The sequence below is a fragment of the Mauremys reevesii genome, linkage group 24 (genome assembly GCF_016161935.1).
Source record: "Mauremys reevesii isolate NIE-2019 linkage group 24, ASM1616193v1, whole genome shotgun sequence".
NCBI classification, from domain to species: Eukaryota; Metazoa; Chordata; order Testudines; family Geoemydidae; genus Mauremys; species Mauremys reevesii.
The window spans coordinates 21,142,793-21,153,212 of record NC_052646.1 but is presented as its reverse complement, the minus strand read 5'-3'; the positions used below and the strand labels follow the sequence as shown (position 1 = coordinate 21,153,212).

At 65.8% G+C, this 10,420-nt stretch overlaps 1 protein-coding gene across 8 annotated transcripts; it reads right to left on the bottom strand.

The window, feature by feature from the left end:
- Window positions 1-280: 280 nt before the first annotated feature.
- Window positions 281-10,014, bottom strand: PAFAH1B3 (platelet activating factor acetylhydrolase 1b catalytic subunit 3). Of its 8 annotated transcripts, XM_039512530.1 has the most exons (8): window positions 8,164-8,317; window positions 7,207-7,370; window positions 6,476-6,702; window positions 5,082-5,176; window positions 2,362-2,451; window positions 2,149-2,265; window positions 699-821; window positions 285-618 (listed from the first exon to the last, which is right to left on the bottom strand). In XM_039512530.1, exons 4-8 carry the CDS (start codon window positions 5,160-5,162, stop codon window positions 352-354), a joined length of 678 nt encoding a protein of 225 aa, XP_039368464.1. In that variant the 5' UTR covers window positions 5,163-5,176; window positions 6,476-6,702; window positions 7,207-7,370; window positions 8,164-8,317; the 3' UTR covers window positions 285-351. The 8 variants fall into 8 exon arrangements, with proteins under 8 accessions (XP_039368459.1, XP_039368464.1, XP_039368462.1 ...); XM_039512528.1 differs by lacking the exons at window positions 6,476-6,702; window positions 8,164-8,317 and adding an exon at window positions 9,826-10,014; XM_039512529.1 differs by lacking the exons at window positions 6,476-6,702; window positions 8,164-8,317 and adding an exon at window positions 8,762-8,809.
- Between the last annotated feature and the right edge of the window lie 406 nt (window positions 10,015-10,420).

The window sequence follows — 10,420 nt, the reverse complement described above, 5'->3', positions numbered from 1 at the left end:
TGGGACCTCTTGACCCCACATCTCGGGTCCATGTCACCCCCCCCCCCCCCCAGCCTCACCCCATCCCACGGGGCACAAACCTCCCCCGGACCCGGGGGCCAGGCAAAGAATCGGCCTCCAGCCGGCAGATGGCAAATCAGTGTTTAATGCCCACGCGGGTGCAAGGGGCCCTGGGCAGGCGCTGGGGTGGTGGGGGGAGGTGTGGTGGGGGGGGTGGGGGATGGCGGCTCAGGGCTCGGCCCCCTGGCGCTCCCCGGCGGCGGCTCAGGGCCCGGCCCCCTGGCGCTCCCCAGCAGCGGCAGCGGCTCAGGGCCCGGCCCCCTGGCGCTCCCCGGCGGCGGCGGCGGCGGCTCAGGGCCCGGCCCCCTGGCGCTCCCCCAGCAGGCGCAGCAGCAGCGCGTGCAGCCGCGGGCACAGGCGGGCGTAGCCGTGCCGGCTCAGGTGCAGGTAGTCGTACATGTCGTGGTGGCTGATGGCGCCGTCCGAGTGCACGAAGCCGGGGTCAGCGTCCAGGAAGCAGGCGTTGGGCAGCTGAGGCAGCCGGGCCTGCAGCAGCTCGTTCACCCGCCGGTTCCTCTCCCGCAGTGGGTTGGGGCCCTGGCCGCGGGGCAGCAGGCCCTGGGGGGAGACGTGGCGCCGTCAGGCCCGGTGGAGCGGCCCCATCCCCCCCACACACACACACTGTGCCCCCTACTCACCAGCACCACCACGCGCGCCTGCGGCTGCTGCTGCTGCAGGAGCCGGACAATGGCCTCGATGCCGCCCGCCACCTGCTCGGCCGTGTGCCCGTGGTTATTGGTGCCCACCCAGACGACCACGATCTGCAGGGGGGCCAGGCGTGAGTGGGGACGGTGCCTGCCCCCCAGGGAGGCCCCAGGACCAGCCCCCTATGCCCGGGGCCTCATCCCCTCAGCTCCCCCCCGCCATCCCATTCCCCGGCCCACTGTCAGTGCCCCCGCCCCCCACCTCCCATTCGCCTGCCGCCGGCCCCCCGGCAGCGCCCCCACCCCCACATCCCATTCGCCTGCCAACTGCCCCTGTCAGCACCCCACCCCCACATCGCATTCACCTGCCCCTGTCAGCGCCCCGCCCCACATCCCAGTCGCCTGCCACCTGCCCCTGTCAGCGTCCTGCCCCACATCCCATTGACCTGCCACCTGCCCCTGTCAGCGTCCCTGCCCCCACATCCCATTGACCTGCCACCTGCCCCTATCAGCGCCCCGCCCCACATCCCATTCACCTGCCCCTGTCAGCGCCCCTGCCCCACATCCCATTCACCTGCCAACTGCCCCGTCAGCACCCCGCCCCACATCGCATTTACCTGCCCCTGTCAGCGCCCCACCCCACATCCCAGTCGCCTGCCACCTGCCCTGTCAGCGCCCCGCCCCACATCCCATTCGCCTGCCGCCTGCCCCTGTCAGCGCCCCCGCCCCACATCCCATTCACCTGCCCCTATCAGCGCCCCTGCCCCCACATCCCATTCACCTACCCCTGTCAGCGCCCCTGCCCCCACATCCCATTCACCTGCCAACTGCCCCTGTCAGCACCCCGCCCCACATCGCATTCACCTGCCACCTGCCCGTCAGCGCCCCACCCCCATCCCATTCACCTGCCCCTGTCAGCGCCCCGCCCCACATCCCATTTGCCTGCCACCTGCCCCTGTCAGCATCCCCCCACATCCCATTGACCTGCCACCTGCCCCTATCAGTGCCCTGCCCCATCCCATTCGCCTGCCACCTGCCCCTATCAGCGCCCCCGCCCCCCACATCCCATTCACCTGCCCCCTGTCAGGGCCCCTGCCCCCCACATCCCATTCACCTGCCACCTGCCCCCTATCAGCGCCCCCTGCCCCCCACATCCCATTCACCTGCCACCTGCCCCTGTCAGCCCCTGCCCCCACATCCCATTGACCTGCCACCTGCCCCTATCAGTGCCCTGCCCCCATCCCATTCACCTGCCACCTGCCCCTATCAGCGCCCCACCCCCATCCCATTCACCTGCCACCTGCCCCCTGTCAGCGCCCCCGCCCCCCACATCCCATTCACCTGCCCCATCAGTGCCCCATTCCCCTGACACCTTGTCAGCGCCCCCTACCCCCCGATTCACCTCGGCCCCAGTGCCCGGCCCCCCCCGGCACCGGTCCCGCACCTTGGGCCGGATGTGCTGCATCTCGCCCTGCTGCAGCCGCCAGAGCACGTGCTGGGTCCCGTCGCCCCCCAGGCCGAAGTTGAGTGCGTGCAGCGGGGAGAAGAGCTCGCGCCAGATCTGGGGGGAGAGAGAGTCAGAGCTGGGGCCCTGGGGGGGCCGTGGTCCCTGTGTGGCCCCCCCAGCCTGCAGGGCCAGGGCGAGTGGGGGGCTCACCTCAAACTGCTGGAGCAGCTGCACCAGGGCGTCCCCGATGAACACGACCTCGGGCTCCTTGTCCTTGCTGTCCGCGATGAAGCGATGGTGCTGGGGGGGGCAGATGGGGTCAGGCAGGGCTGGGGGGCAGAGGGGCCCCAGAGCCTGTGTTAGGCAGAGACTCTCCCTCACAGGCTGACAGGCCCAGTGCTGGGATGTGGCCCCTGTGGGGTGGGGCGTGGGGCCAGCTGCACGGGGACCCCTCACCCGCCACCAATGCAGCCCCTGTGGGGTGGGGCAGGGCATGGCCGTGTGGCGCTCCCCATGGGGCGGGGCGGGGGTGTCTGTGCAGGGTCCCCATGGGGCAGGGTGGGGGTGTCCGTGTGGCACTCCCTGTGGGGTGGGGTAGGGGGGGTCTGTGCAGGGTCCCTGTGGGGCAGGGCGGGGGTGTCTGTTCAGGGTCCCCATGGGGCAGAGCAGGGGTGTCCGTGTGGCACTCCCTGTGGGGCAGGGCCGGGGGTGTCTGGGCAGGGTCACGGGGGGGTGGGGTGGGGCTGGGGGTGTCTGTGCAGGGTCCCTGTGGGGCAGGGCAGGGGGTGTCTGTGCAGGGTCCCCATGGGGTGGGGCAGGGGGTGTCTGTGCAGGGTCATAGAATCACAGAATCTCAGGGTTGGAAGGGACCTCAGGAGGTATCTAGTCCAACCCCCTGCTCAAAGCAGGACCAAACCCAACTAAATCATCCCAGCCAGGGCTTTGTCAAGCCTGACCTTAAAAACCTCTAAGGAAGGAGGTTCCACCACCTCCCTAGGGAACCCATTCCAGTGCTTCACCACCCTCCTAGTGAAATAGTGTTTCCTAATATCCAACCTAGACCTCCCCCTCTGCAACTTGAGACCATTACTCCTTGTTCTGTCATCTGGTACCACTGAGAACAGCCGAGCTCCATCCTCCTTGGAACCCCCTTTCAGGTAGCTGAAAGCAGCTATCAAATCCCCCCTCATTCTTCTCTTCTGCAGGCTAAACAATCCCAGTTCCCTCAGCCTCTCCTCAGAAGTCATGTGCTCCAGCCCCCTAAGCATTTTTGTTGCCCTCTGCTGGACTCTCTCCAATTTCTCCACATCCTTCTTGTAGTGTGGGGCCCAAAACTGGACCCAGGACTCCAGATGAGGCCTCACCAGTGCTCAATAGAGGGGAATGATCACATCCCTCGATCTGCTGGAAATGCCCCTACTTATACAACCCAAAATGCCATTAGCCTTCTTGGCAACAAGGGCAACTGCTGACTCATATTCAGCTTTTCGTCCACCATAACCCCTAGGTCCTTTTCTGCAGAATTGCTGCCCAGCCATTCGGTCCCTAGTCTGTAGCAGTGCATGGGATTCTTCCATCCTAAGTGCAGGACTCTGCACTTGTCCTTGTTGAACCTCATCAGATTTCTTTTGGCCCAATCCTCTGATTTGTCTAGGTCCCTCTGTATCCTGTCCCTACCCTCCAGCGTATCTACCACTCCTCCCAGTTTAGTGTCATCTGCAAACTTGCTGAGGGTGCAGCCCACGCCCTCCTCCAGATCATTAATGTCGCCGTGGGGTGGGGCAAGGGGTGTCCGTGCAGCACCCCCCATGGGGCACGGGGTCCCCGTAGGGCAGGAGGGCTCTGTGCAGGGTCCTTGTGGAGCAGGGCGGGAGTGTCCATGTGGCGGGGCAGGGGGTCCCCGTGGGGCAGAGGGGTCTGTGCAACACCCACTGTGGGGCAGGGCAGGGGAGTTCCTGGGGGGATGTCTGAGCAGGGTCCCCATGGGGCAGGGTGGGGGGTGTCTGTGCAGCACCCCCCGCGGGGCAGGGCAGCGGGGTTCCTGGGGGCAGGGGATGTCCGTACAGGGTCCCCGTGGGGTGGGGCAGGAGGGTTCCTGAGGGGCAGGGGGTGTCCGTGCAGGGTCCCTGTGGGGCGAGGCGGAGCAGGGGTGTCTGTGCAGCACCTTCCGTGGGGCAGGGGTCCTCATGGGGGCAGGGAATGTCTGGGCAGGGTCCCGTGGGTGGGACGGGGCAGGGGTCCCCATGGGGAGGCAGGGGTGTCTGTGGGGTGGGGTGGGGTGGGGCAGGGGTCCCCGTGGGGCAGGACAGAGGGTCCCCGTGGGGGCAGGGGATGTCTGTGCAGGGTCCCCTTGGGGGCAGGACAGAGGGTCCCCATGGGGAGGCAGGGGTGTCGGTGGGGTGGGGCAGGGGTCCTTGTGGGCGGGCAGGACAGAGGGTCCCTGTGGGCGGGACGGGGCAGGGGTCCCCATAGGGAGGCAGGGGTGTCTGTAGGGTGGGGTGGGGCAGGGGTCCCCGTGGGGGCAGGACAGAGGGTCCCCGTGGGGGCAGGGGTGTCGATGGGGTGGGGCAGGGGTTCCCCATGGGGGCAGGACAGAGGGTCCCCATGGGGGGCAGGACAGGGGTCCCCGTGGGGGCAGGGGTGTCGGTGGGGTGGGGTGGGGTGGGGCAGGGGTCCCCGTGGGGGCAGGACAGGGGTCCCCGTGGGGGCAGGGGATGTTGGTGGGGTGGGGTGGGGCAGGGGTCCCCATGGGGAGGCAGGGGGTGTCTGTGGGGTGGGGTGGGGCAGGGGTCCCGTGGGGGCAGGACAGGGGTCCCCGTGGGGGGCAGGACAGGGGTCCCCGTGGGGGGGCAGGGGGGGTCGGTGGGGTGGGGTGGGGCAGGGGGGTCCCCGTGGGGGGGGGGCAGGGGGTCCGCGCGGCGCCGACCCACCAGCGCCAGCCAGCGCCCGTCCCCCTGCACGTCGGCCAGCGGCGTGGGGGTGCTGGCCGGGTTCTTGTCCCCGTCACTCATGGTTCTGGAAGCTCCTAGGAGGCAAAGCCAGCAGGTCAGGGCAGCAAACCCCCCCCCCACTCTGATAATGGTTCTGCCCAGACCCCCATGGACCTCGGGGGACGCAGTACCATTGCCAGAGGATCGGGGGGGGGGGGTTGGTCCCCTTATAGCCTCCCGCCATGTGGGACAATGGTAGAGTCTACACCCTCAAGTCCTATGCAGGGTGGACAATACCATTCCCTGGGATAGGGGGATGGGTCCATTCTACCCATGCCCGAGGATAATGGTTGAATCCACTCAGCCCGCCCACGGACGGTACCATTTTCAAGGAGGCTGTAAGTTTCTCAGCTAGACCATACCCCCTTACATGGGATAATGGTTGGGTCCATCCCCCCCAGATCCCATGCAGCGTGGGAGATACCATTCCTTTTAGAGGGGAGCTGATCCTTCCCCCCCCCGTGTATATTGACTGATCCGTATTCCTCAGGTTCATGCGGGGCGGCGTCAAACTCAGTTCCCAGGCTAGCGTATGGGGAAGGGGGCTGAGCCCCCCCCATAAAGGATAATGGTTTGGTCCGCCCCGGAGGGTCCCCCCCCGCAGGTAGAATGGGTAAGACCATGGGGGGGGAGAAAGGGGGCTGGTTCCCCTTCTCCTACCCTCCTGTGGGTATAATGGTTAGATCCACGCTGAGCCCCCCATTGCATGCGGGCGGTACCATTCCCCTGGGCCGGGGGGAGGCTCACCTAAGAGGCTGGCGGGGGAGGGGAGCGAATGGTTCCGGAGCCGCCGCAGCCGCCCGCACGTTCACTCTGCGTCGGGGAGCAGCGGGCAGCCTGGGCGGAACCATGTGACAGGGGAGGGCTGGGAGGACATGCACCCCCCCACCGCCGCGCGGAGATGGTATGAGCCAGTCCGGCTGTTCCCAGCATCCCCCTCCCCTGCTTCCGGCTCTTCCCTTTACCCTCCCCACCAGAGCCCGGCTGTTCCCAGCACCCCCCTACCCCTGAATGCAGCCTTGGTGTGACTCTGGCTGTTCTCATCACCCCCCCCCCAGCTGCACTGCGCGCCCCGCTCGGGACTCGGCCCGGACTGGGTGTGCTCGGGGGGCTGTTACTCGACGCTCCCAGTCGCCCTTAGACCGGCTGCAGGGGAGCGGCCAGGCCCGGACCGACCCCTACGGGCGGGGAGCTGCCGAAAAGCGGGTACAGCTCAGGGGACACAGTGGCCTGTGCAGAAAGCGCTGGGATCTGCCGGCTCCTCCCCCCGGCGCTGTCAGGCCCACGTATCTCTGCGATGGGTTCCCTGGGCAGAGCCACAGCAGCAGACGTACAAGGTCCGTCCGTCACTGCAGCGCTGGGCCCCGTAGAAATACATCGGCAGTGGCACGTGCAGCAATAGGAGCCACGCCGGGGCTCCTAAATGCTGGCAGATGAACCGACGCCGACGCCGCAGGAGCGAGTGGCAAGGAGACTTTCTGATGGGGACTGGTTCGGGGAGATGCCGTCTCTTTAACTTGCAGCCCAGATGAGCCCCAGGAGGGGCTTAAGCCTCACAAACCTGCTGCAGAGAAAAGCGCCTTCAGCAGCCGCCCTGGGCCATGCTCGTTCTCATCCCAAAGCAGCTCAGCTCAGGGCCTCTGCCACGTGTGGAAAGCAGATGCGGGGAATGGCCAGTCTGCACTGCCAGGCTGGCTTAGGATTTCTCACTCCTGGAGCCCGCAGGTTGCATGCGCAGCCTGGAGTGGGGGATTCACTCAGGGTAACCCCTGCAGGCAGTTATGCAGCAGCACGGATGGGATTTTAGGAGGGGAAGTGCTGGCAAGCGATGGGGGTCCTCAGAGCTCTGCGAGGCTCATAGAAAACACAGGAGCTGTGAGGCTCGACAACAGTGATAAACAGGCAGTGCAATTCCCGTCGGGTGTGAAAGGAGCCCTGCAGCGCCGAGCGTAGTACCACAGTAACCCCAGAGGCAGGGACGCTGGGCCTGGGCCCTCACTAGCTGGAAGGTGCTGCAGACACTCCGGGGTCTCCGGGAGAGGAGCAGCAGCAGGGACGGACCTACCCGCCTCACCAGTTTCTCAGAGTCACTCAGATTGCAGGGACCTCCGTGTTTGGTGATGGTGGTGCAGCCCAGTGGCCGGGCCGGCACTGCTCCCTGTCTGCCGTGGGAATCACTGACCTCCCCGGACTGCTGTGTCGACTGCAACAAAACGTTGCCACTTCAGCCTGTTCAAATTCAAAAGCACTTTTTAGAGCCGGGGCTGCAGCTCAGGGACGGCCAGGTGAGCGCAAGGGGCTTAGGGCAGAGGCATTTACAGGCTCCCAGATCATATTGAATCAAGCACCAGGCCAAGACAGGAAATACTTGGGTGGGAGGGAAGAGGGTCCCTTACACCCTTGGCCTCTATTGAAACCCTTCACCTCAGGTCCTCAGCACAAGCTGGTCCCTGGAGGTGGGTGTCCCTGCGTCCCAAGGGCTGCAAATCTCCCTCACTCTCACAGTGGCCTGGCCTCGCAGAGGGCAGGCTGGGTTAGACGCCTCGCCCAGCTGATGTTACTGTCACGGTGCCGCAGGCAGCAATGCAAAACCTGGGCCTCCCTGATCCCCGCTGCAGCTGCGACTGGCGACGGAGCACCAAGAAACCGCCACACCCCAGCAGCAGGTGCTGGCGATGAGAACAGCCTGCTGAGATCTCGCTCTGGCAGCCAGGAGGAGACGGCTGAGCGGCTCGCCCGCCCTCCCACGTCACACAGGCCAGGACTGCCCTGCATGGATCCCTGGTGGGGTAGCGCCAGGCCTGTCAAAACCACCCATGCAAAGTGTAAAATCGCCCCATTGTCTCCATTCTGCCCCCCGAGGAGCCAGCTGCCCTGGCCCTGCTGCTGTGGTCCCCGAGCCCTGCCCTGCTCCTGCCCCCTAGGTTCAGCTTGGCCTGGCGGGGGGGGGGGGGTCTTGCCCTCCCCTGCCCACGGGGCTCACTCCTGCCCCTAGTGCAGAAGGCTGGAGTCTCCTGCACACCCTGTGCCCGGGGCTCAGCCTGGCACAGGGCTCTTGCTTGGGACGCTCGCGCTGCAGGGCTGGCCCCGCTCAGGGGTCATGCGCCCCCGAGGGTCAGCCCTGCTTTGGGGGGGTCACGTTCCCCTCTGTGGGTCTGTCGTGTTCTCCCCACGCGGGTCAGTCCTGCGCAGCGGGGTCACAGTGCCCATGGGGTGAGTCATGCTTGGGGGTTGTGCTGCCCCATGGGGTGGGCGGGGCTTGCTCGGGGGGGTCACACTGCCCCATGGGGTGAGTCATGCTTGGGGGTCGTGCTGCCCCATGGGGTGGGTGGGGCTTGCTCAGGGGGTCACAGTGCCCCATGGGGTGAGTAATGCTTGGGGGTCGTGCTGCCCCATGGGGTGGGCGGGCTTGCTCGGGGTCACACTGCCCCATGGGGTGAGTCATGCTTGGGGGTCGCGCTGCCCCATGGGGTGGGCGGGGCTTGCTTGGGGGGGTCACACTGCCCCATGGGGTGGGCGGGGCTTGCTCGGGGGGGGGGTCACGCTGCCCCATGGGGTGGGCGGGGCATGCATCGGTGTCACACTCTGCCCAGTCCAGACCAGCCTAATCTGGATCCAACCTGTCCAGCCCACCCCTTCCCTAAGGGCTCGCCCCAGCAACTGGACAGCCAATCAGGGTGTGGCTTCCAGAGCCGCGTGACCAATCACCGCGCGGCGCGGGGGTGGGGCCAGAGCGAGCCTGGAGCGGCCGTTTCCCCTTCAGTAGGGGAGTGGGAGGGGGCGGGAGCAGCGCGAGGCACCGTTGGCGGTTGTTACGCTGCACGTGCGGCCGGCTCTATGCGCGGCCCCGCCCCCGCCACACACGGAGGGACTGGCCGCTTCTAGAATCTTCCAATGGGCCCCGCTGTGGGGGAGGGGCAGACAATGTCCCCCCAACCACTGCTGCCCCCCATGTCACATGGCACAGAGACTCCCCAGTGTAACCCCCCTTCCATGTACCCTGCTCCCCCCTTGCACAGAGACTCCCCAGTGTAACCCCCCGGCACAGAGACCTGCCCCCCACCCCGGCTGCCCCCCAGTGGTAACCCCCCTCCATGTATCCTGCTCCCCCCTTGCACAGAGATGGCCCCCATTACCTCCCAGTGTACCCTGCTCCCTTGGCACAGAGACGTCCCCCAGCCACCCCTGACTTCCCCCAGTGTAACCTCCCCATGTACCCCGCTACCCCGGCACAGAGACATCCCTCCTGACTGCCCCTAGTGTAACCCCCAACATACCCTGCTCCCCAGCACAGAGACGTTCCTCCCATCCTCCCCTGACTGCTCCCCCAGTGTAACCCCGCTCACCCACCCCTGACTGCCCCCAGTGTAACCCCCAACATACCCTGCTCCCCCCAGCACAGAGACGTTCCTCCCATCTTCCCCTGACTGCTCCCCCCCCCAGTGTAACTTCCCCTGCACAGAGACATCTCCCCTCACAGCCCCCATCCTAATGTCCCCCTGGGCTGTTCCCTCTTCCTATAAAGCAGGCTGCAAATCCACAATGTCTGCAGTCACAATGCCTCCCACTGCCCCCCAAATCACCGTGGGGCATGGAGAGGCCAAGTCACCCCACGGGCAGCACTCCTTGCTTCCTAAGCCTAAACGACCGTTCATAGGTACAGGAGCCCTCCGAAAGGAAGCACCTGGGATTAAGGCTGGCACCCAGTATCCCCCACTCCTGGCAGCATGATGCCTCCCAGCACCACGCTGGGGCAGTGGGGTTGGTGGCGGGGGTGCACCTCCCACGGTCCAGCTGTCCCTTGGCAGTTAGCGATCAAATCCGGCTTAGCCGCTGACGTCACGGCCAGGCAGCCGTGGCTGGGCTTCGGTCAGACAGAACACCCAGAGAGGAACCCAAACCCTGCACCCACCCAGTGATGCCGAAATATCCAACCCTGCCCTATCCCGGTGGGGGGAAGGAAGGCCAGAGGCAGCCACCTAAGGCCAGATATTTACAGGTATTTCAGTGCCTAAAGATACTGGTAGGAGCCTGATGGGATTTTCAAAAGCGCCATATGTGTTTAAAAATCTGGCCTAATCCCTCCATCTGTGGACAGTAACGCTCACGACTAGTGACGTTTCAGACTGGCTCACAATGTTTTATTGGCAACAAATAGCGGGACCCACTCATGGTGTGATACTCACGTCCGCTCATTCCCAAAAGAATAAACCCCACAAATTCCCTGGCAACTTGGACATGCCAGAAGGGGGATAAATCCTTCAATGCAGCTCGAAAGT